Below are 24,550 nucleotides of genomic sequence, written 5' to 3'. Positions count from 1 at the left end.
TCCCGGGGCTCGGCCCGGAACCCCTGCCTGGGGGAGCGTACAGGGGACCCCTGTTCCTGGAACCCCTGCCTCCAGCTGACTTGCTTCCTGCTTTTGGGGAGGACCCGGGCCAGCCGCATTTCCTTGGGTTGGGGGCTTTCCTGTGGGGTCCCAGGGGTTGTTCCTAACCCTTGGGCAGCTGGGGCAGACCCAGGCCCAGAGCATGCAACCACGGAGAGAATGCCTCACGAGGGGACCTCCTGTCTGCAGAGTGCATCCATTTAATGGGAGTTTCCAGCACTGACCGTGCAAACCTGTCAGCAAGTCACAAAGGAACTGAGGTAATGCCCGGAGTCCCTCCGTGATAAGAAGTCCCTGTCCTGGAGACGTGGGCCGGCAGCAGCCCAGCGGCTGTGTTGTGCTCCAGATTTCTCCTTTAAAAGGGCGTCAGATGGTGCGGCTGCAAAAGTTCAGCGTAAAAATACAGGAAAAGGCAGTTGTCCGAGTCTCTTCCACAAAGTCACGGGCCGTGGAATCCCCAGTGCGCGGCCGGGCCCCACGCTGACGCTTCTCCAGAGCCTGTCCTGCTGAAGGCAGGGGCTTGGCCAGCTGAAAACCCTCCTGCTTTCCATTTCATTCTCAAATGAGCGCACAGGGGACCCGGGCGAGAAGGGCGGCCCCCCCCCCGTGGCTTGGCCAAGAGCCACAGGCTAGACTGGTCCATGGCTGAGGAAACACGGCGAGTTTGGGCTGCAGCATCCCTCTCCTATTGTGGTGTGAGCCCCCGGCCCGAGCACCTGTCTGATCCACCCCAGCCTCACCCCGTGGTCCAGCCCGGCTCTCCCTCTGCCGTGGCCAGATTCGGTCACGAGTTGCGGTGCGTTTGTGCAAAGGATCAGGGTTGTACAGATTCATAAAAACAGGTTAAAAAGGCTTCCCACCAGCGTCTGGCGGTGCCCAGGGCAGCCCGAGCCTTCACCCAGCTAAGGTCCGCTCCCTCTTGACAGTCCCAGGAGCATCTGGGGGTTGGGCACTGGGCAGGGCCCCGCGCTCACGCATCATGGGCTTGCGGACCCCGCAAGGTGATCAGAGCTGTGTCTCGTCCCGCGTCTCGGGGTTGCAGGAAGCCAGCTTGTTGCTGCAGCTGCTCTTCCTGCTCTGGGAGCTGCTGGCCACATGGGCCAAGGGGTCGGAGCGGATGAGATATCTGTGGGAAGGGCGGAGGGCGCTGGCATCACGCTTTGCCCCGGAGGCCAGGCTGGACGCCCATGTGGGTGTGCAGTGCCAGTCCACGTGGTGAACAGCAGGTGTCTACACTTGCCTGGGGATGCAGTACTTACACAATGTCATTGGGCTCCAGCCGCGTGTCGGGCGGGGGGTTGATGAGCACATAGGAGAGGGTGTTCTGGTGGTCATTCATCTCGTCTGCGGAGGAGACAGGGCCCGGCGGGCGGTCACCCCTCAGCCCCTGCTCACCTCTGCTCCGCCGGGCCCCGAGGAGTTGGCAGCTCCAGTCAGCTGCAGAATCCTCCTGGCTGTGGGGCTGTCCCGCCCGAGCCCTGTCCTAGGGAACCCAGCCTGGCCGGTCCTCCCTGATCCACGTGGGCCTCAGCCCAGCACTGCACGGGCAGGGAGCACACCACCCCTGCCCATCCCCGTAGCTTGCTGAGTCACCAGCATCTTAGGAGGTGGTGACCCTGAATGTGGAGCACACTTGTGCACACCTCCACGTGTGCACACACCAGCACACAATGACATACCTGCACACACATCCAACCCAGGCTCATTCACCCCCCTCCCAGCACCCCTGCCCCATACAGGCCACCCCCAATCCCCTCCTCAGCTGTCAACCTTGGACTTGCCCTCTGTTTCCCAAAACCTATCCGGCAGCATCAGCCCAGAGTCCGACTGGCTCACCCTGCCGGAGGTCCCCTCTGGCATGCACAGGGCCAGGCCACTGCCCACCACGGGTACAGCCAGCCCAGCGTCCGGCTCTCGGGGTGGCCCCAGGATGCGACCCGCAGGGGTGTGAACTGGTTCTAGAGAAACCCTGGTCGCCACATAGATGTCTCTTTGGCCAACTATGGGGTCGGGCTGGCCACTGTCCAGCAGTGACCCTGCGCTCAGTGAGTGGCAGGAGGTGGATGGCTCGTGGCCTCAGTTTACACATCTGGGGATGCCTAGAGGCACCTCCTGACCCAGGACCGGGCATTGGGGGGGACGGCCCTGGTGGGGGGCTGGGTAGGGCCCTGGGTGACCTCTGCCCCAGCTCTTCCCACCTCCTTCTCTCTGCTCCAGCCCCTCCCGTCCCAGGAGGGCTCCCTGGCCATGGGGGTCAGGGACTCAGGGAAGGTGGGACAGCTGCTAGCGGGCCAGCAAGGGGTGCTGCGGCTCACTTCCCTGAACTGGTGAGCTCAGGGCCGAATCTGACTCTGGATTCGGGACCCCCCCATGGCAGTAGGTGGAGTCCGGCATGCTTCAGGGGACAGCTGGGGGTGGGGGTGCAGACCAAACGGGGATCGGGGCTTACAGATATCACCTGCTCCAGGCTTGTGTCCCCACCCAGCAGGAGGATGGCCTGACCCCCACCCCTCCCACCGCACAGGGTCACTGGTGAGCTTGGCTCATGGAGGCGGCACATGTCCAGGGAGGGCAGCAAAGAGCAGGGCTGGGGCAGCGGAGGTGTGGGCAGGAGCGGGAGGCTTTGGTGGACCCTGTACCCCTGAGCACAGCCAAGAACAAGGAAAATGGAGAGGCTGACGAGGGACAGGATCACCTGTCCATCTTACTCAGGGGCGGGGCTGCAGAGGGTGGGCATGGCCCCTGCCTCACTGGACCCTCCCCACCTGGCCTGGGCCCTGCCTCTGCCTGGGGCGGGCGGGCTATGGGCTGTCCCAGCCCAAGCTGGGCCCAGCTTTGTGTTTCTGGGGGTGCTGGGCTGAGAGGTGGTGGGGGGAGGCACGTGGGGTCTGGCTGTAATGCCCGGGGACTGGGTGACCCACGAGGCCCTGACCCAGATTTCCCAGAAGGGGCAGCCTCATCGCGCCTGCTGTGGGGCCGGGGGCTGGCCCATGACCAAGGGCAGAGCCCCCCTGCCTCCGCACTGGACATTTCAGCCTCCATGGGGGCTCCTCCCTGGACCCGCAGACCAGTCTCTTGCCAGCCACCACTCCTCTGGAGGCCCTGCCCCAGAACTGTGAACAAGGGACAGCTGGACCACTCCCCCCAGGGGTGACTGTGTAGAAGGGGCTGTGTCTACATGTCACGGCTGGGGGCATCTCCTCCCTCATCTGCACCCAGCTCGGGGAGGGGGCTTTGTGGTGGTGTCCCCCTGGAGGACCACCCTGCAGCCCCCTGGGACCAGCCTCTCCTCTGGTTTTAGGTCCTGGCCCAGGCACCTCTCAACGTCCACACCCCAGGGGCAGGGGCTCAGTAAACACCATGCAGTGACCCTGTGGGTGCGGCCACCCCGCCTGCGAGCCTTGGCAAGAAGTAGGGGTGCAGCCGGCCACAGGGAGGTGGCGACCCAGCCCTCCCGCTCAGGGCAGCCCCAGGCTCGGACTCGCGCTGGCCTAGTGGGGAGTCTGCTGTGAACACGGTCGTGGGTGCAACTGAGGAAAAACGCAGGAACCCGGGGCGGGGGGTGGGGTGTGGTCAGGGCTCTGCCCCCTGGGCCACCCCACAGCTCCTCCACGGTGCACCCCAGAGCTTCTCAATCCTGAGTCTTGTTTGCCCCGGCCGTCCTCAGAAACTGGCCCACCTGAGCTAACACCCACCTGGGCTCAGGAGGCCTGCACAGCTCTGAGCCTGGGGAGCCCCCAGGTAAGGAAGGGGTTCCAGCAGTGAGGTCTGGGGCCTGGACTCTGCTTTGACCCCTGTTGGGGTCTTGGGGCGGGTCTGGGGGCTGCAGGGTGTCATCTTGGAAGATACAGGGGCCCAAGCAGCACCTGAGCACCTGGATGAAAATGTGGTACATCAGGCTTTGTCTCAACTGAAGTGGTCCCCATCTCGTGAAGCCCCAGCTGGGGGGTGGAGGTCAACCGTCCACCTGGCTTGGGTGGCCCTTGAAGGCTCAGGGTGCTGCAGACCTCAAGGCCCCAGGCGCCAGCTCAGGTCTCACTGTGCTCCACCACGCCGGGGGTGCGGGTACCCTGGCCTGGGGTGCTCCATGCCAGTGCTTCTCGAGAGCTGGGTGGGCTCCCAGGGGCCGGCCAGTGGCTGCCTGCGTGTCCAGAGCAGGGCTTATCTCAGACAACAAAGTAGGCAGAAGGGCTGGGGTGCAGGGGGCCGTGCTGAAGTCAGCAGTCGGTGGGGAGAAAGTTAGGGTCCCTGCAGTGGGGTGGCCCGGGAGCTCGTGGGGCCCTGCCTGGAGGGACCCTCTCTCGTGTCTCGCCCTGTCTGCCTGCCTGGCCGGGGTGGGCGGCCACCGGGTGGACCATCAGGAAGGGTTGGCACGCCCCCTATGCCAGACTCCGGCCCCCGGAGCAGAATTACCTTGCAAATATCCCAGGTTTACCCGATTCATGACATCACTGGCTGTTAAATTTGCTACATCCTCTACGGAACACACAGGAAGAGGGACAGACAGAAACAGAGAGAGAGATTGAGGTCAGCAAGCAGCGCGGAGGAGGCGGCTGGCAGAGCAGGGGCGGGAGGTGCACGCGGGCCGCAGGCGGCCGTCTGTCCCAGAAGCGAAGTCGGCTCTTTGTCTGCCAAGCTCTGGCGGGGAGGCCCAGGGGAGCCCCGAGGGGCAGGGGCCCGCTCTGGGGCTCAGCTGAGCTGGAGCACCTGTCTGCCAGGGTGTGACACGGGGCTGTGAAATGGGACCCCCACTGGGAGCCTGAGCAGCCAGCATGCCACCCGGGACGGGGGTGACAGCACCCGCCAGGGGAAAGGGCACAAAGTGGACAACTTACGCCGTGCGGCAGGGGTGTGGCCGGGAGGGGCTGGGCGGCTCTCCCGGGGGGGCGCGATCTCCTTGGGGCCGGCATATAGCCAGACCCGAGAGACCCTTGGGCAGCTCTGGGTGAAGCCCAAAGCCGCTTGGCCCCACTTGGAGGGGCTTGAGGGCCCCTGGCCCAGGAGGTGAGCAGCAGGTGGCAGGGTAGGGGAGTGGGTGCCCAGAAAAATATAGCCAGGCCCAAGGTGGGGTGTGGGGCAGAGTCCCCCAGAGACGGGGCCTAGCGGAGGTCAGAGCCTCCACCCAGCCTGGGGTGTGGATGAGGCCAGGCTGCAGTGGAGGGGCAGGGGGCTTGGGCCCCTTTCAGCCCCATCAACAGAAACAGCATCTCTGGAGCGAGGGAGGGGCGGGCCAGTTTCCTCGGGCCTGGCTGGGGACCCCAGCCCCATTCACGGTCAGAGTCACAAACTTTTTCCCGAATCAAGTGACAGAGAAAATCTGCCGCCGACAACACACGCCCTGGCAGCAGCACCCTGAAGTCGCGGGAATGGGGTGGCCTTGCCCCAGGAGCGGTGGTGGAGTGTCCTGGTGCTGGGCCCCCTGCCCTGCCCCGCCCCTATCCCACACAAGTTCCAGCTGCAGGGAGGGTTCAGGGAGGGGTGGCCAGGGCTCTGGGGTGTCCTCGCCACGCCCCTGTTCCTATCCTCAGGGGAACATGATGGGGTCCTGCATTCCTGATCCCGGCAGGACCGGCCGGAGGTGGCCAATCTGCCCCCTGGCTGAGGCTGGTGCCTTTGGCTTTCAGGGAGCCTGGCAAGGCTGTCCCCACCCACAGCCGCCTCCTCCAGGACGGCTGCCTACTGGCTCAGGCAATAGGCATCTTTTTGTCTACAGATGTGGAAACTGAGGCCCCAGAGCAGAGGGTGAATGAACCCTTCCTTGCCGGGCTTGGCACTTAATCTAGGGGAGCCCCCCTCCCAACACAGGCCAGGAGAGCAGACAGACGCCCTGCCCCTTACCGTAGCCAGTGGTGGGCAGCCCCAGGTGCTTCATGCGGTTCTTGACCAGCTCTGAGAGCTCCTGCCGCTCCGAGCGCCGGTACAGGCTGAGCCGCTGTTGGCTGATCCACTCGGCTGCCGCTTTCCCCGTGTGCCGGGAGCCCTTGCGGCTCAGCCTCCGCGCCCACGGGAGGCTCTTGCGCCGCAGGAGCGGGTGCTCGGCTGGGTCGCTGCCCACCGTGTGCCGGCCGTGGGTGCTGCCGCCGCTCGTGCCCACCCGTGCACCCCAGGGCCCCTTTGCCTCCCGAGTGTCCTCACAGTCCTCCACGCTCACTGAGACCTGGGACTGGCCGGGGAGGAGGGGTGAGGCCTGGGAGGGGAAGGGTGTCCGGGGATAGGAGCGGGGCAGGGGCAGGTACAGGGAAGGGGAACAGGAGCTGGGCAGAGGACTGGGGGGAACCATGGAGCAGCTGGGGTGATGGGGAGGACAGTCACAGTTCCGGGGGAACCCCAGGCCCTTCTTCTCTCAGGTGGAAGTCCCTTCCTCTCCCCAGACCCTGGCTCAGGCCCGTCCCTGACTTGCTGGTGAGAGCTGGGCCTCCCTCCACCTCTCGGGCTGCATGTTCTGACTTTACCACGGTGGGGTAGGGGAGGGAACACCCCCTCTAGGAGACTCAGTTTCCTCACCTCGGGGGCAGGAGAGAACAGGGGCAGCCCGATGGTGGGCTTGGATGTGCAGAGCCTTGCAAGGCTTGGTAGGTGACATGGGGCCTGGGGGGTGTGGAAGTGGGGACAGATAGGGGGAGGAAGGGGTACCTGCCAGGATGGGGGCTGTGCCCTGAGGGGCAGACAGCCTGGGGGCAGGGGGAGCCTGGGCTTCCCACCCTGGCCTCAGTTTCCCGATCTGCACGGGGGAGGAGAGTGATGCTAGGAGTCCTCTCTGAGCTGCACCTTAGCTGGTGCCACCTGGAGACTTGCTTCCCGACCACCCTTGCCCCCGCCAGGCCTGGGTGGGGCTGAGCTTAGGCACTCCCGTGGGCTTGAAGGGACCACTCACCTGGGCCCTGAGGTCGGGGGGCTGCAAAGGAAACCAGAGCCACCTGAGTACCTGTGGGGCTCCTCCTACCCTGACCGCCAAGGCTGTCTGAGCACCCCCGTGGGCTCATAACTCGCGGGCAGGCCGTCTTGCACGGTCCGGCGGCGCACGGGCGCCCCTCGGTGCTCTCCCCTCCCCCAAAGCGCCCCAAGGAACCACGTGGGCGCCTGTGAACCTGACCCCAAAAGGGCCCGTATCTCCAAGCCTCTGCCCCGCACCTCGGTAGAGAAGACGTGGCATTGGGTCCTGTAGATGCCGATAGGGATCTCGGCGCTGGAGGAGCACAGCTTCTGGAAGAGGCGGCCGTAGGTGCGGATCCACAGGTCGTCCTCCGAGATCTTCATCTGCAACGCAGAGCCTGGGCTGGGCCGGCCTCGGGCCGCAGAGGCGGTGCTCGCCTCCCTGGCAGGGCGCGCCTGCCCAGCCCAGCCTGCCACAAGCCCCGCCCCACCACCCGCCCCGGCCCCACCCACCCCGCCCCGGCCCGGCCCCACCCGACCCAGTCCCCCGACCCACCCCACCCAGTCCCCCCGACCCCACCCACCCCGCCCCCGCCCCTCTGGCCCCGCCCCGTCGCCCCGCCCCGTCTCCCCGCTCCGGCCCAGGCACTTACCGCACAGAGGTAGCCAGAGCCCGGCGTGGTGTCCAAGCCCAGCAACAGCCTGGTGATGGGGATCATGTAGTCCTTCACGAAGGACTGGAGGAGAGGGGCCGCAGTGAGGCCGGCGTTGTGGGCAGTTTCACACCCCCTGGCGGGACATGCCCGCCGGGCACCCACAGTGTCCCCTGCACAGCGTGCCAGAAGACGGAGCTGGGCGGCCTTTCCTGGCCTTGGTAGCTCGCCTGGTCATGCGCCCTAGGCTAGAAGGGATCAGAAACCCAAAGGCTGCCAGGAGTGACCCTAGGCCAGCACCCTCCTGGGAGGAAAGGATGGTGATGCTCAGGGGTGAACCCCTGTGGCTCCCGGTCAGGGACGGGGCCCAGAGCCACTCAGTCCCACTGGCCCCTGGGGACCCAGGATGGATGTGGCTCAGGACCGGACGTCAGCCAGGCCCCGGCTGACCTGATACAGCAGTGTGTCCAGCATGCTGATGCTGAAGACGCGGCCGGCGGCGAAGGGCAGGCGGAACATGAAGGCCAGGTTGGAGCCGTTCTCACGCTCCCTCTGCAAGACAGGGCGGCTCAGACGGGCTGGTGCCCACAGCCACAGCTGCACGGGGCAGGCAGCCCAGGGCGTGCGTGCACACGTGTGGGGTGAGTGTATGAACACGGGCCAGCAGATGCCCCCACACAGAGGCCAAGCACCCGGCTCGTGTCCCCCAGACACAGGGGGCCGGAACCAGGGGTAAGGACTCATGGCTCTGCTGGCGAGAGCCAGGGGCCCGTGCTGGGGTTAATGCCCAGCCGCTGCCGCCCTGGGCCCTTGACTCTCATAGCAACTAGTCCTGGAGCTCATGTCCTGTGAGTGAGGTGGCGAGGACAGCAAGGCGTGCGCGTGAGCAGCGACACGTGTCACAGCTCCCGCCTCCCCTGTGAGCACAGCGTCGCAAGACCCCACGTGGATTCCTTAGACCCGCAGCTCAGAATCACACGGTTCTTCTCTCATGGTATCAGACTTTGTGAGTCCGTTCGCATATGTGGGGCTGGAGTCAGGTGTCACAGGGCTCCCGCCGGTGACCAACTCCCCCACCCCTGCCTGGCCAGGAGACTCCTTTCCTGCACCTTTCCCATTTTCTAGAAGCCAACCATGGCCCTGGGCCCTTCCTCCACCTCCAGGGTTGGCAGGCTGACCTCTGGCCTCCCTCTTGCAAGCGCCCTGGTGATGGCGTGGGGCCCCGGGGCGAACCAGGGCCTCCTCCATCTCAGCGTCCTTCACCGAGTCGTGTTTCCCACTCCGTGCTGGTTCTGGGACGCTAACTTTTTCGGCGCGTGTCTCCACCGCATGAGGTTGGCTTACAACTGAGGGGTGCCTCTGAGCCCAGGAAGTCATCCTTCCCTCGGGACCAGAACATGCTCCACACAGACAGAAGGTGGGACGCAGGAGCCCTCCCGGGGCCTTCTCCTGGGGCTGCTCCCTGCTGTGGCAGCTTCCTCCTGCAAGCTCGGCTGGCGGCCGGCAGGGCAGACAAACACTGGGGCAGGGGCCTCACCTCTGTCCCTCCCCAGCAGCAGGGAGCCTGAGGGCGTGCTGGCACGTGGGTGTCCAAGAGGGAAACAGTGTGTCAGTCCTGAGCGGCGTTTTGCTGTCCCGAAAGAACAAATCATGGACAAGCCCCGGAATCCAACCCACGTGGCCTGCTGACCCCAGGCTGCACGCTCCCGTCGCATGCTATGAGGACAAGCGGGGAGACTCCCAAGATCATTAAAGCTGTCAGTTTCCCTTCACTAAGAACAGTGAATGGTTTGAGAAGCAAAGACTGAGGGCGGGTCCAGGGAGACTGTGGACGAAGGAAGGCTTGATGTTTCAGTGGCTTCATGCTGCCTGTTCTGTAGTGGCCACGGAGGAACTGGAGGCTGTAGCCCAAGCTCTGAGGTCACAGGTCACAGCGAGACATGGGAACCCACGTGGACGAGCCCTTCTGAGAACCACGTGTCTGGAAGGAGCAGGACTGAACGGGCAGGCTGGGCCCTGGTCGACGTCACTGTCACGGGTGCCGAGGATATTTAAACGATGATGCCACCAGGAACCTGAGTCTGGGGACGGGGTGGGGAGTGGGGTGGGCAGTGGCCCAGCCTCTGGGAGACCTTCCTGAGAACCTCCAGGGAGATGCAGCCACTGCCCTCCACGCCTTCCTGAATCCCCTACCCCCACCCCCGCCCTAGTGCCACTTTGATCTCGGGGAAGCATGTTGATCTGAATGCCAGAAGCGTTTCCGATGTTCCTGCAGTTTCCGCTCATGAAACAGGACTCCCCTCATCCAGATGGTATGTACAGCGTGATGCCACATTCCCACTCCATCCTCTGTGGAATCTTCTGTGTGCATAGATCGGGGGAGGCACCGGCTCTGACCATCTCTCCAGAGGGGGTGGATCACGTGGCTCTGTGCCCCTCTGTCCTCAGCCCCCAGGCACTGCACACGCCTGGCCCTGCCCAGCGTATCCATCGGCATGGCCTTCAACCCTGGGCTGCAGCCTCCCCAGGTCACACGTGCTCACTTGCTAACTTCTCTCCCCATCATAAAACCAGAGGACGAGGTGGGGAGTGGGCCGCCCCTGCCCCTGCCCCTCCCTGGAGGTGATGCTGCAGGGGAAGGTGGAAGGTGTGGTCAACTGGTGATGCCTGCCACAGAGGGCAAAGTAGGGGTTGACTTGTGGTGTCTGCTGTGGAAGGGCAGTGTCTGCTGATGGATCTATTTCAAGCCCACTGGCTGAACAGGTGACGGTGCAAGGCCCATAGGGAACTGGCGGCAAGTGAGGACCAGCACCAGGATGTCAGCCCTGACCCCAGTTCTGTGCTGGTCATCCTGCCTGAACTGGGTCAGACTGGCCCAAGCACCTGGACACAGTCCTGGCTGGGGCCGCTTCCGATGCCCACAGTCTCAGTTTGAGCAGACGGAGGATCAGCTCACGGGCTGGTAGGAAGTGGCTCTGAGTGGGCTCCAATGGGCTGTCGTGTGGGGTGCAGGCCAAGCCTCCTCCAGGGGCAGGACAGCCCGAGCTCCTCGGCAGCTGACTGAGGCCTCCGGCTACCGACCAAGGGGCTCCGGGGCCACCATGGGCCTCCTGGCAAAACGCACTTCCGTCGTCCACCTGGGTTCTGGGCAGGTGGAGCTCCTGCGCTGCCCCTCTGTCTGCTTTTGGGGCCAGGCCTGGCCTGGTGTGGGGTCAGCCATGCAAATGCAAGCTGCCCCCCGACAAGGACCCCCATCTGGGCTCGCAGGGAATGGTCACTGCCCCCGACTTCATTAGCCGGGTCTGCTCGGTAGCAGCCCACCTGTTTCCTGGTCTCACCTGGGGCCACCTGAGCGGGGCCCTGCCTCTCCGTGGAGGGCAGTGCTACACTGACCCAGACAGGGGGCTCGGGAGGGCCTGGGGCCCACAAACATGCCAGGGCGGCACCACTGGTCCCTGGCGGGTCCCCGTGCCCCCCAGGCCCCTGCTGTCCTGGCCTCTGACCCACTGCGTGACCTGAGGCAACCACTCCCCGCTCTGGTCCCAGCGCCCTCGTCGGTACCAGGATGAACACGCCCCCGCCGGCATTTGACAGAACAGACACGGCTCAGACGTGGGTGTGGTGTCAGGGCTGGTGTCACTGGGTTAGTAATTTCTGGTGTAACCAGCAGCCTTGGCCAAGCACAAGGCCGGGATGGACCTTGCCTTAAGGGGACGATGTCCCCTCCTGGCCGAGGACCCTAAAGTCTCTGGGCTGCACGTTCGAGAGCCTCACAATGGGACTAGAACCCTGCAGGAGGAGGGCAGGCACCCACACCCTCCAGGCCTGGTGCAGGCCCTCAGCTGGGCAGAGTCAGAAGGGGCACTTCATATGGGGGTGGGAGGGGAAGCGGTGGTTTGCAAGGGGCTACTCACCTTCTCCAGTTTAGAGAGAGCCAGAGAGTAGCTGTCCTTGGCGCGAAACTGCATGAACCGCATGTTGGACGGGTGGGTGAGCTCGGTGGTGATGCTGAGACTGGGGAAGAGCCTGGGGGGCGGGGGGGCGGTCCTGGTCATGGACATGGGGAGGGGCTCAGGGTGGGGCCCCTGGCCGCCGACGAGGGGAAGCTCAGGGTGACCCCGGCGCCTCACCGGAACATGGTCTGCACGTTGACGATGGTCTTTGCATCGGCCATGTAGTCCTCCTCGGCACTCATGGTGCTCTCCTTGTCTGCCACCACCAGATTGTCCGCATAGATGACGCCGCACCGCAGCAGGCTGTCCAGGCTGTGGGGACATGCCCGTGGGTGCGGCCGCCCCCTACTTGGTCTTGGGCGCCCTGCCCAGGGGGAGGAGAGCAGGGTGGGGGTCCTCCTGCCGGGAGGCGCCTTACTTGTCCACGGAGCCCTCCATGTAGTAGACCATGGGAAAGCAGCAGATGGCCTCCAGGAAGTGGTGGTCGGGCCTGTGGGCACAGCAGGGCCTGCAGGCATCCACCCGGCTCCTCCACCCCCACACCAGTTCTGACCTGGGCGGAGCAGGGGCCCCAGGACCACGATGGCTTGGACCGGGGGGTCTTTAGAGGCCAACGGGGCTGCTCTTTATTGTCCCCAAGGGGAAACCAAGGCCCCAGGACAGCTGAGACTGGACCCTGAGCTCTGGGCTGGCAGGCCTCTGGGGGTACAGGTGCTGGGGTGCACCCTGGGGGAGGTTCATGGTCATGGGGAGGATGATGGAGCAGCACCAGGGTGTGGGAAGGGGCAGGTGGGGTGGGGCCGCTCCCCCCACTCCCCACCAAAGGTGAGGGCACCCATGCCCTGCCCTCTGCCCCTCACTTGTTGTCCAGCAGCAGCACAATGGGGTTGAGCTCCCGGCGAGGCCGGTAGTAGGCGCGCAGCGGCACGATGAAGTTGTACAGCCCATTGCCCGCGGTCTCCGCCGAGACAATGATCAGCTTGTTCTTGAAGCCGTAGGCCTTGGCATCTTCGTAGCTGTTGTGCTTGCAGCCCTGGAAGGGGAGAACGCTGGAATCAACCATGGAGGGGGAGGGAGGGTGCTCCAGGGAAGCCTGAGGCCAAATGGCACCTGGTATCTCCGGGGCTACACGCCAGCCATCCACCATACCCCCCAGAGCGAGCTGGGGCCCTGCGGGGGTGGGAAGGGAGGTGTCTGTGAGCTTGTGGCCTTAGCAGATGCAGACACAGATGTGTCTGCATGGACACATTTGTATTTGTGCACATTTTGTCTTGTGTGTACACATTCTGCAGTGTGTGCATGTGTGTACACGTTTTGTATGTGTGTGTACGTTTCTTATGTGTATAACATTCTTTCGTGTGTGCACACGTCTTATGTATATACACATTCTCTCATGTGCATATACACGTTTTTGAGTGTGCATGTTGTCATGTGTGTACACATTCTGTAGTGTGTGCATGTGTATATGTTTTGTGTGTGTACACACACATTTTGTCATGTATATACACATTCCATAGTGTGTACATGTGTGTACATGTTTTGTATGTGTGTGTGCATTTCTTATGTGTATAACATTCTCTCGTGTGTACACACATATTATGTGTATACACATTCTCTCGCGTGTATACACATTTTGTGTGTGCATGTTTTGTCCTGTGTGTACACATTCTGTAGTGTGTGCATGTGTATACATGTGTGTATACATACATTTTGTCATGTGTATACACATTCCATAGTGTGTGCGTGTGTGTACACATTTTGTGTGCACATGTCCTGCCATGTGTGTAAATGTTCTGTAGCACGTGCATATGTATACATGTTTGTGTGTACATGTTTTGTCATGTGTGTACATTCTGTTGTGGGTGCATGTTTTATGTGTGCATGTTTTGTCATATGTGTATACATTCTGTCAAGTGGTATGTACACTTTTTTTATGTGTGTGCACATTTTGTCATGTGTGTACATGTTCTGTTGTGTGTGTGCCCACTTTCTAGCTCTTTGCAGAGAGGCTCAGATGCAGGGCAGCAGTGAGCACCCCATCTTGTTTCTAAATGTGGTTTCCACTAACAGGAATCAGGTTTCTTGGAGCAGCAGCCAGTCCCAGGACTGGAGTAGGAACAAAAAGGGGGGGCAGGCACCATTAGTTCGGAAGCACAGACATCTTCACAGACCAGGAGACACGACGGAAAGACCTGGAGGCCCCATCAGCAAAACCAGGAAAGTCTGAGTGTCAAAACCAGCAGGATCCGCACAGAAAGCCGACGTTGCAGTAATGCACAGCAGGTTTACTGAGTGAAACAGTGAGTCCACACTGATGTACCCAAATGGCTAAGAAAGGTGAAGAATCTCTTCACGGGGAAAAGTGGACACAAACATGGAAGGAACTGGAACCTGCATCCATCAACTACAGAGGAAACGCATCAGGGGGTCTGTGATGAGCAGTTTTTGTACCCGGTCCCCACGTGTCTCCCCACAGTGACGTCCTGACTGCAAAGGTGAAGCTATATTTCCTCCAGGGAGACCAGGTGTGGACCCGAACCACGTGCTCTAAGGCAGCATTGCAGGGAGGCCTCCCAGAGGATGTGGCACCTCTGGGGGGACCAGCCCTTGCCCCCGTGCAAAGGCTGAGTTGCCCCCCTTCAGGGACGCTCCACCGAATCGATGACTGCACTCCCCAAATATGGGAGAAACCCAGGGAAGGTGGGGGCGAGGAGCCTTGAGATGGAGGGAGGCAGGCATGACGGGCACGCAGAAGTGGGTCAGGACTGGCTCTGGCAAGAAGGGCAGCTGGACTGTGGGCTGAGGGTCTGACACACACATCCTGGTGCTGGTAAGTGGACTGTGGTCAGGAGAGGCACACCCTCGCCTCAGACACGCATGTGGATGCAGGAGGGAGGGAACCTGCCCCCCTCAGAGGACTAGACACTGGGGAGGTGGACTTGAGTCAGGATGTCCTCAGGGTCCCTGCTGCCTCCCCATCTTTGCTGTGACCCACCTTGTCCAGCCGCAGGCAGCAGAAGGGGGCTTTCACGGGCAGGAGGTGGCACAGGGTGGGGGAGCTGCCGATGTAGGGTGAGTTAGGAGGGTAGCCCTTCACATACCTGGAGGAGTGGGAGAGACAGGAACCTCAGACATGTGCCCCGCACCCTGGGTGGCCACACGGGGGCGCCAGGCCTCGCAGACCAGACTGGGCTGGGGCACTCAGAGCCTCACCACCGCCCCTCCAGCCCAGGAAGCCCCAGGACCCCTATGTTCAACCCCTAGGCAGGAAGGAGGGCTGTGACCAGGACCTGTGTCTGTTCCCTCGAGATCGAAGGAGATTCCATGCAATGCACACACACACACAAACACACACATGAGCTCACACAGGCCTGAGAGCCACGGAAGAGCCTTAAGGGGTTCCCCTACCCTGGTGTTCCCAGTGCCCCAACGCTGGGGCAGATGCTGGCCCTTGGCCCCTGTTCTACTGGCGGCCAGGCTGGGCTGAGTGCCCCACAGGCTGCCCCCCACCTTCCCGCTGGCCCCTCAGTGCCCAGTGCAGACATGTGGGGTGGTAGGCCACCAGGCCACCTGGAGAGGGGCTGGCCTTCTGCTCGGCCTCCAGTTGGCTTAAGGGAGGTAGCGTTAGAGGCCAGTCTGCCACCTGCTCCGAGTGTGCAGGAGCCCTGCAGAGCCCCCTTGATCTTGGACCCAGTGCCAGCAACCCATCTTTAAAGTGCGTTGACTCCACCCCAGGGACAGAGGCAGGAGCAGAGAGTGGCCACAGCACGCTGACAGCCCAGCTGAGAGGGACAGGCCGTGCAGGCCTGTGACTGGCCATGGCCCTGGGGTCAGGTGCTGCCTATCTGTTCGGGACGAGGCCAAGTGGCTGAGACTCCAGGACACACTGGGGTCTTTTCCGTCTCATGATCTCAGAGGAAGATCTGGACTCAAACCCAGAGCAGCATGACAGCTCAGCGTGGGCCAGCAGTCTCCAGACATGGACGGCACTTCACCCAGGGCTCCGCAGACCGTGCTCAGAGTGCAGCCGCCTTGATCAAGTAGGCTGTGGTACTCAGGTCTGGCTGCCGGCCCAGAGTGCGAGGCTGAGGAGGACGAGGGGTGAGGGGGTACAGCACAGCCTTCCTGCCCAGGAGCTGGGTCCCCAGATTCCACTTGCCAAGCAAGGTCTCCGCAGAGGCTGTTTGGAAGCCTGGTTCAGAGCATGGGTTCAGGCCCAGTGCTGGCGGCCCCTCTTCCTGGGCACCAGGCACGCACATGCTGTGCCTCCCCTCACCCTTGGAGCGCGCCTGTCTTCCCCCCGCCCTGAGACACTCACTCCACCATGGACAGCCCCTCGTCCTCCGACGGCGTCATCTCGTCCTCTGACTGGTCACTCAGCAGGTCGCAGGGCAGCAGGGCCGAGCTGTCAGCCACCTCCAGCACGGGCGCGATGCTGGGCCGCCGGCTGCCCGAGCCGTTCTCTGTGGGGAGCGCCAGCTTGCTGCCCCCGCTGCCCCCGCCACTCTGTGTGGGCCGGCACTCCGTGTTCTGGAGGTCCATGGCCACTGTCCCTGGAACAGAGTGGCTGGACTTGGCTGGCAGCCCCTCCCGGGACTGTCCTGGGGGTGGAGGCTCCCTCCCAGTGCTGGCAGTGATGTCCCCATAGGAAGGCAGGGATGACCCCACCGGACCGATGTGCAAACTGAGGCCCAGAGAGAGGGGGCTTGCCCAGGGTTACGTGCAGGCCTGAGGACTGGGGTCTCCGGGCGGGGCCCCTGCCCGCTTGCCCAGGCGGGAGCGGGTGCCCGGTCTCACCCATGGAGGCGATGATGCTGTGCACGGGCAGGCGGGATGAGCCCTCGTACAGCCCCTGCCCCGCGAAGCCCTTCCTCTTCTGCTTTTCCTCCTGCTTGAAGATGAAGGCCGAGTTCTCCTCCTTGGTGATGTTGATGTAGAAGCAGGTGTCGGAGGCCGCCAGGATGTGCCGTGGGCCCGGGTTCAGCAGGATGCTCTTGTTGTCCTCGCGCTTCAGGCCGATGAGGCACACGCCGTACCTGGGCGGACGGACGGACGGGGGTGGAGCCCAGAGCTGCCCCTCTCGGGCTCCTCGTGGGGGTCAGGACCTCTTCCCGCTTGACCCCGAAGACCCACCGAGGGTTGCCTCAGAGAGAGGCGCTGGGCGCAGGTCTCACGCTGAGTGGGCGTGGCGTCCGACCCCAAGGCCCCGCCCACCCACCCGACGGTGGGCGAGGCCCCGCCCACTTCCGCCTCCGAGTCCAGCTCAGCGCTCCCTCCCTCCCGGGCAAGGACAGGGTGCAAGGGGCCGTACTTCTTGTGCGCGTGGAAGGCTGCGTAGGTGAAGCTCTTGCCCTCGTACTCGCGGAAGAACTTGCTGTCCCCCATCCGCACGTGGTAGACCTCGTTGCCCGAGCAGCGTCCGTACATGCGCTGCCACTGCTCTGGCGAGTCCTGGCCTTCCCTGGGGCGCGGGCAGGAAGTCACCCCCACCGTTGCCCCGCCTGGCCTGGCCGCTTCCAGGCTTCCAGGGTGGGTGGAAGCCAACGTGACCCCTGACCCCGCCCCTCCCCGTCTGTGGGAGACTAGACCCGGGTGTGGCCTGATGGGTCCCTCCGCCAGTTTTAAAGAGCTGTGAACATAATGGTCCAGCTTTCAGGGGGTGTCAAAAGGTTTCAGAGTCAAGACCGGCTTCTGTGGCCTGTGGGTCCTCCGACATCTTGGTTCCTCCCCGAGGGCCTCCCAGGCCCCACAAGGAGCCAAGGCCACCCGTTGGGGTGTCTTGCTAGAGAAAAGATGGCACTCCTCCTCTGTCCCAGGACAGCCCCTCACCTCCCGCTCTACCTGGGACCCCAGCTCAGGTGCTGAACACCAACGCGCCTTCTCCCACAGGCCAAGCGCGTCCCCCAACCACCCCCCTGCCCCTGCCCCTATCGCTGTTTCTAGACTCGCTGGCTCTCCTGAGCCCCCCACCCCCACTAGGGCCTCTGCTTCATGGAGGGCCCTGCCTGTGATTCCCTGCAGCCCCAAGGCCGCCCCCAGCTCCCACTCCTGGCAAGGCACCTACTGCTTCCCAGCTGGGTCCTCCCAGGTCGCCACCCCCTCCCATCTCGGGCTCCTCACCCCCTCCCATCACAGGCTCCTCAACACGTCCCCTGCCTCCAGTGTCTGCTCCTCTCCCGGGCAGCACGCTGCATGCCACGTGGTGGTCCCAGGGCAGAACTCACTGGCCGCGGGACGTGTGCACCAGCAGGGTGATGAGGGTGGACGTGGCTGGGCAGATGCAGTTGAGGGCCAGCATGGCATACTTGCACTCCTCCTCGCACACCACGTGCTCTGCGGGCAGGAAGGTCAGGGTCACTGAGTGCTTCTCACTGTCCCCCACAGTAGGCGCCCCCTTGTCTCCCTAGAAGGCTCCCTCCAGCGCCCCACTTTCCCGAGCCTGTTAATTCTCCTTGCTCTTCTGTGGTGGTTTCCCAGGCTTGGCGGAGAGCTCCAGGGCTGGGCGTGGGGGGAGGGAGCTGGCAACACCTTTTGCCCCCCAGGTGTCCAGCATAGATCTGTTCACCCTAGAGGTGCTCATCAGATGGTGTTCCTGCCCCTCCCCTGCCCTTGGCCCCTGCCCTCACTGACCCCCAGGCTCCCAGGTGCAGCACCTGCATGGGCTCTGCCTCAACCCCACCCCTGCCCCCAGCATGCTCCCCTTGGACCACACGGGTGCCCCCTCTCCTGGCCAAACGTACCTGCAAACTTGACATGAAACTTGTTCTCAGGCTTGAGGATCTGGACGTAGAGGGGGCAGTTCGGGGCAAAGTCCTTCACGGCCCAGGCACGCAGTATGGTCTGGTGGTCCTGAGCAGGGAGGCCACGGTCACTGCTGAGGGCAGCCAGCAGGCTGGGAGAGGGGCTCTGCCCCTTTGGCTGGCGGGCAGGCGCGGGGCCGGTGGCCAGGGGGCACTCACCGCCGCGGTGCGGTCCACCTCGTTCCGGCTGCTGAGAATAAAGCAGGCCTCCCCGTTGTCCATCCTGCAAAGCACCAGGTCTGAGCACCACAGGACCAGCAGTCCCTGTCTGGGCCATCAGGACCCCGCCTCGCTCTGACCAGCCCTGGACGGGCTGAGGATGGGCCCCTACACACTCAGGGTGGGGCTGAGGCATGGAAGGGGGTGCACTTTGTGGCAGAGATGCTGGACCCCGCCTGCTGTCCTGTCCCCTTCTGGGACAGGCTGCCAGAGGTCTGGGGATGGCCAGGTCTGCTCCCCTCATGCCCCGCCCCCAGCCCCTGGCTGCAGAAAGGCCGCCTGAGAGAGGGTCCACTTGCCCCAGGGCAGGGAGGCCTGGCGCCTCGCTCCTCATCACCCTGCACCCCCTACTTGTCCCTGTCGGGCCCTTGATTCCTGGGCTCAGGAGATGCGTGGATGGGGGCCCTGGCTACCCGGGATCCTGCCGCCTTGGCCTCCATACAACCCACATGTTTACCGTTTCACCACGAAGGTTACATCAGGCTCTGTAATAAAATGGTGACGAGTGGCGGGGGATGGGAGGGCCCTTCCGGGGGTGGGTCGGGGGCCCCCTCCCGGGTGTCTCAGAATGTGCTGCAGCAGATTCTGGAAAGTTCTGTTCACAACTCAGTCTCCTTACCTCAAGTCACCCTGTCACCTCATCTTTAGAAGAATATCCACCCACAGCCTCAGCTTCCCACCCAAGGTGCAGCAGTAGCAGCCCCCGCCTCACCCCCAAACACAGCCAGGCAGGTGGGAGAGGAGCTGGTGGGCTTGCCCAGGAGGCTATGCGGGGGTCAGTGAGGGGCCCGGCTGGCCTGGGCGGGCAGCAGGCACAAAGCTGGAGCTGCCGCCCGGCTGATGGCCCCTTCCGGCTGGTGTAGTGCTCAGGGCCGCCGCTTAGGCTGGCCGGCGCAGGACCGCACCCTCCCCGCAACCCGGCGCTCACTTGGCCCGCATGAGGTCCTGATCCTTGAGCGCGGAGCCCTGGAGGTAGATGACCCGCTGGGACCACAGTGGGATCTGCAGGACCCTGCGAACCTGGATGTCCATCTCCGTGGGGCACAGGATGACGACGTAGTAGTCCTGCAGGTAGGGCACCGTCAGCCCCCTGGCAAGCTCGCCGGCGCCCTGCCCACCCTGCCTTCCTACTGTTTTCACCTCTGTATGGCCTCTTGGAACCCCCAGCCTTCTCTGTGACGGTAGGAAGGCAGGACGCCACAGACCCACTCCCTACAATGAGGGAGACCATCCAGACTCCACCCCACAAGCAGGGAAACAGAGGCCCAGAGAGCTCAGGGGGTTCTGGGTCCCGATGGGGCTGTGGGCGGGGCCTCACCGCAGCTGTGGGTGGGACCGTGGGCGGGGCCTCACATGCAGTGGGGTGGGGCCTCACCTGCAGCAGGGTGGGACCAGGGGCGGGGCCTCACCTGCAACCGTGGATGCGCGTAGAACTCGTTCAGAAAGTCCATGAGCAGGTCGATCTTGAGGGAGCTCACGCACAGGATCACATGCTTCTCCGTCTGGGCCCGGTGGCGGCTGTAGTTGCCCCCCGACTTCTGCCGCTCCATCCACAGGTAGACGAGTTCCTCAAACTGCAGGTAAAGCGTGTGAGCGCCAGGTGGCCTGGGGCTCCAGGAACTGCGACAGCACAGGGCAGGGCAAGAAGGCTGATAGCCAGCCCATGCTGGGCATGAAGGTTGGAGACCAGAGCAAGCCAGAGGAGGCAGGGCGAGAATGGAGCCCTGTCCTGACCATGTCTCGGAAGGCCTTGGATATTTGTGGCACAGGTAACCCAAGGGGGACAGGTGGGGGCACAGTGGATGGTCTGGCCCATGTGTGGGGTAGCAGATATGCGGCAAGTCCAGCTCCCGGCCCCAGATGGCCAACTGACTGTTAGTGGATGCTAAAGCACGTACTCTGGACATCCAGGTAACTACATGACCTCTGGGTCTCTGTCCACACCTGAAACACATTTGGAGAAACCTGGATGGGTCTTAGAGAATTCTCAGCCACAGAATTAGGGACCCAGACTTCCCATGTGGAAGGAACACTTTGAGTACCGTGGTCCTGAGCCCAAGTCAAGTTTGTGGGTGATTCGAGGCAGCAGCCTACATCTACCCTGGCCCACACCTCCTGACTATGAGCTTTGGGTGTTGGGAACCCTTTTTAAAAATAGGACAATGACAGAGACATAAAGGTGGGCGGGGTGAGGGGGAATGCCAGGGCCCTGCGGAGCTGTCGTGGTGCTGACCCGCCCAGGACCTCCCTCTACAGTCTGATTCCATGTCTGTAGGTGACAGCCAGGTCCCATGAAAGTCTCTGACTATTTTCATCCCAAGCACTGAGGTTGTTCATTTTTCTCACATGATTTAAAATCAGTGCCAGCAGCCACCTCCACTCATGCTCACCTGCTCTGGTTGATGTACTATATCTAGGTTAAGATCATCTCATTGAATTTATTGAGTATCTATTGTAGAAGGCAATGGCCACTCACTCCAGTACTCTTGCCTGGAAAATCCCATGGACAGAGGAGCTTGGTGGGCTGCAGTCCATGGGGTCGCAAAGAGTCAGACACTACTGAGCGACTTCACTTTCACTTTTTACTTTCATGCGTTGGAGAAGGAAATGGCAACCCACTCCAGTCTTCTTGCCTAGAGAATCCCAAGGATGGTGGAGCCTGGTGGGCTGCCATCTATGGGGTCGCACAGAGTCAGACACGACTGAAGTGACTCAGCAGCAGCAGGTTCTAGTAACAAGACCCCGTGGCCTTGAAGCACAGAACTGGGTCCTGCTGGGAGGGGCCAGAGACCCCAGGGTGATCCCTGAGACCTGTGCAGAGTCGGGGCTCTGATGGCAGACAGTTGGGTTCCAGCCCTGAGAGAATCATTTCCTAGGCAGGTTGATAGGGAGTCTAGGGGTCCCCAAGGAGAGAGGGGTCTGGAATTCTCAAGGAGGAAGAAAGGAAAAACTTTTTTTTCTTTCTCCACTCCTTAGGATTATATAACAATAATGTATCCTGCCTAAGGACAGTCTTTGGATTAAACCTTCTGTTATCTTAAAATGTAAATTATGGGAGTAGACCTGGTCTTTACAAGGATGTATCCTGCCTGAGGACAGTGTTATCTTAAAATGTAAATTATGGGAGTAGGTCTGATGAGGTCTTTACAACCTCCAGACATTCTTTGGATTATATAACTTCATTGTTAACACTAGCAAGCGGGTACTCTTTCTGCCCCCTTCTGATGCCTATGTCAGAAGCTTTCTCTATCTCCTTTATACTTTAATAAAACTTTATTACACAAAAGCTCTGAGCGAGCTAGCCTCGTCTCTGGCCCCGGATTGAATTCTTCTCCTCCGGGGGCCAAGAATCCCGGTGTCTTCGCGTGATTCAACAACAACCTTTCATCTTGGGGGCTCGTCCGGGATCCTTCAGGACAAGGTAAGGATGCTTGGAGCTTTAGTTCTTTGTTCTCTTAGCGAACACATTTTCTGCTGTGCTTTACTAACTCTACGGTGTGCTTGTGTGAATGAATGGCATGCCCTGCGTGAAGCAAGTAAGGAGCCCTGCTCTGCGGTTCCACGGTGATCTCATATGGCTTATGGCAGAAACCTGTCGGGGCATTATACCAACCTGCCAATGCCAAGAGGCACCCAATGTCTCCTTTGGGAACTGACCAGAAATGGGCAAAGTGTGTGGACCGAACCCTCCTTTCTCGGTCAAACTTTTCGGTCTCTTTAACTATTTCATAACTCCTTGGGAATTAGAAGTACTAACTTAATCTATCGGATCATAGACTTTCAAGGGACTTGTGATCTATACTGTTATTGTGTACTGCGGCTTAGGTCCCATACTGGGATTGGTAGTCGGAAAGCGCCTAGCCTCGCTAGGAATTGGGAGTTCGGAAGCTAGATGGAGCTCTAGCTCCCAGAACATCTCTGAGGTTAAAGGTTACTCAGATTGGGACTGCAATGGGTTTTTTTTTTCTTTGATAACGCCAGCTCTTAGTGGATCAGAGGAGGCTGTTATACTGGTGTGGTGATGCTTGGAAAGAACATCTCAGTTTTATGTTTGCGTCGGTCTTATTGTAGTCAGGAAATACTCAGGGTTGTGCACAGGCACTCAGGTGACGAATGTTTCCCCTAGTAGTCTTAGCTTGGGAGGCATTATGGAAGGTTACTCTGATTCACCCTGGGTGACATCAGAGGCAAGCAAGGTTAAAGGTGAAGAGCTGGACGTCAAGTAGGGATGCTATCAAGTCTACCCCTGGTACATCCCCACCCCATCTCGGTGGTAGAACAGGGAGGGATGAGTACGGCGCCTGCGTCGGTAAGGGACAGATTAAGTCTGACCAGGAAGGAAAAGCTTTTGGTGTAACGTCTGTCTACACCCCCATCTAGAGCAGGGAGGGACGCCTCCCGTTAAAAAATGGTGCTGGTCGATTTTTTTCTCTCTTACAGATCAGATCAGATCAGATCAGTTACTCAGTCATGTCCGACTCTTTGCGACCCCATGAATCGCAGCACGCCAGGCCTCCCTGTCCATCACCAACTCCCAGAGTTCACTCAGACTCACGTCCATGGAGTCAGTGATGCCATCCAGCCATCTCATCCCCTGTTGTCCCCTTCTCCTCCTGCCCCCAATCCCTCCCAGCATCAGAGTCTTTTCCAAGGAGTCAACTCTTCACATGAGGTGGCCAAAGTACTGGAGTTTCAGCTTCAGCATCATTCCCTCCAAAGAAATCCCAGGGCTGATCTCCTTCAGAGTGGACTGGTTGGATCTCCTTGCAGTCCAAGGGACTCTCAAGAGTCTTCTCCAACACCACAGTTCAAAAGCATCAATTCTTCGGCACTCAGCCTTCTTCACAGTCCAACTCTCACATCCATCCATGACCACAGGAAAAACCATAGCCTTGACTAGACGAACCTTTGTTGGCAAAGTAATGTCTCTGCTTTTCAATATGCTATCTAGGTTGGTCATAACTTTCCTTCCAAGGAGTAAGCGTCTTTTAATTTCATGGCTGCAGTCACCATCTGCAGTGATTTTGGAGCCCCCAAAAATAAAGTCTGACACTGTTTCCACTGTTTCTCCATCTATTTCCCACGAAGTGGTGGGACCGGATGCCATGATCTTTGTTTTCTGAAAGTTGAGCTTTAAGCCAACTTTTTCACTCTCCACTTTCACTTTCATCAAGAAGCTTTTGAGTTCCTCTTCACTTTCTGCCATAAGGGTGGTGTCATCTGCATAACTGAGGTTATTGATATTTCTCCTGGCAATCTTGATTCCAGCTTGTGTTTCTTCCAGTCCAGCATTTCTCATAATTCCAGCCTCACTCCTTTGATCTGTATCCTGAAAAACTGGGATAGATTTGATCCCCAGGGCTTAAAGAAGACACACCTGGTCTTCCTATGTGATACTGCATGGCCACAGTATTCCATTGGAGGACAGCAAACGTGGCCAGTTGGAGGGTCTCTTTTAGATACTGGGGCAACTTATTCTGTGCTTACTGAAGCCCCTGGCCCACTTTCTTCCCGATCCGCTTCCATAATGGGACTGTCTGGACGAGCCAAAAGATATTATTTCAGTTCTTCTTTATCTTGCAACTGGGATTCTGTGCTGTTTTCACACGAGTTTCTGATTGTGCCAGAATCTCCCTCACCCCTTTTGGGAAGGGATATACTGAGCAATGGCAGCCCACTCCAGTGTTCTTGCCTGGAGAATCCCAGGGATGGGGGAGCCTGGTGGGCTGCCATCTATGGGGTCGCACAGAGTTGGACACAACTGAAGTGACTTAGCAGCTTAGCAGCATACTGAGCAAGGTCCATGCCTCTGTTTTCATAAATATGGAGCCCTCCCTTTCTCTCCCTTTAGTTGAACAAAATGTAAATCCTAGAGTATGGGCTGATGGAAAATCTGTGGGTCGAGCACAAAATGCTATTCCTGTAGTTGTTAAGCTCAAAGACCCACACGTATTTCCACATAATAAGCAGTATCCACTGAAACCTGAAGTTA

The 24,550-nt window shown here is 60.9% G+C and overlaps 1 protein-coding gene and 1 long non-coding RNA gene across 4 annotated transcripts in view; one reads left to right on the top strand and one right to left on the bottom strand.

Annotated features, from left to right (window-relative positions):
• Window positions 1-244: 244 nt before the first annotated feature.
• The window catches only part of KCNT1 (potassium sodium-activated channel subfamily T member 1), a 43,901-nt gene continuing 19,595 nt past the window's right edge, over window positions 245-24,550 (bottom strand). The window contains exons 11-32 of one of the 3 annotated variants that reach the window (XM_055541512.1): window positions 19,968-20,138; window positions 19,487-19,623; window positions 18,499-18,562; window positions 18,280-18,388; window positions 17,764-17,872; window positions 16,851-17,000; window positions 16,337-16,575; window positions 15,858-16,092; window positions 14,535-14,640; window positions 12,400-12,572; window positions 11,958-12,029; window positions 11,717-11,851; window positions 11,501-11,612; window positions 8,037-8,138; window positions 7,587-7,670; window positions 7,192-7,317; window positions 6,935-6,955; window positions 5,899-6,247; window positions 4,474-4,536; window positions 1,320-1,404; window positions 1,035-1,186; window positions 245-439 (exon numbers count right to left, since the gene is read on the bottom strand). In XM_055541512.1, coding sequence (XP_055397487.1) covers window positions 1,066-1,186; window positions 1,320-1,404; window positions 4,474-4,536; window positions 5,899-6,247; window positions 6,935-6,955; window positions 7,192-7,317; window positions 7,587-7,670; window positions 8,037-8,138; window positions 11,501-11,612; window positions 11,717-11,851; window positions 11,958-12,029; window positions 12,400-12,572; window positions 14,535-14,640; window positions 15,858-16,092; window positions 16,337-16,575; window positions 16,851-17,000; window positions 17,764-17,872; window positions 18,280-18,388; window positions 18,499-18,562; window positions 19,487-19,623; window positions 19,968-20,138 — 2,763 coding nt within the window. In that variant the 3' untranslated portion in view covers window positions 245-439; window positions 1,035-1,065. Of the gene's footprint in view, window positions 1,187-1,319; window positions 1,405-4,473; window positions 4,537-5,898; window positions 6,248-6,934; window positions 6,956-7,191; window positions 7,318-7,586; window positions 7,671-8,036; window positions 8,139-11,500; window positions 11,613-11,716; window positions 11,852-11,957; window positions 12,030-12,399; window positions 12,573-14,534; window positions 14,641-15,857; window positions 16,093-16,336; window positions 16,576-16,850; window positions 17,001-17,763; window positions 17,873-18,279; window positions 18,389-18,498; window positions 18,563-19,486; window positions 19,624-19,967; window positions 20,139-24,550 lie in introns of all 3 variants that reach the window. The other 2 variants (XM_055541513.1, XM_055541514.1) reach the window with 2 other exon arrangements.
• LOC129623695 (uncharacterized) lies at window positions 21,767-23,615 on the top strand. Its single transcript, XR_008700625.1, has 2 exons — window positions 21,767-21,979; window positions 22,999-23,615. It is a non-coding gene; the product is annotated as an uncharacterized LOC129623695 (long non-coding RNA).

The sequence above is a fragment of the Bubalus kerabau genome, chromosome 11 (genome assembly GCF_029407905.1).
Source record: "Bubalus kerabau isolate K-KA32 ecotype Philippines breed swamp buffalo chromosome 11, PCC_UOA_SB_1v2, whole genome shotgun sequence".
Taxonomy (NCBI): domain Eukaryota; kingdom Metazoa; phylum Chordata; class Mammalia; order Artiodactyla; family Bovidae; genus Bubalus; species Bubalus kerabau.
Note: the sequence above shows the minus strand (reverse complement) of the source record. Positions and strands in the feature narration are given on the sequence as shown.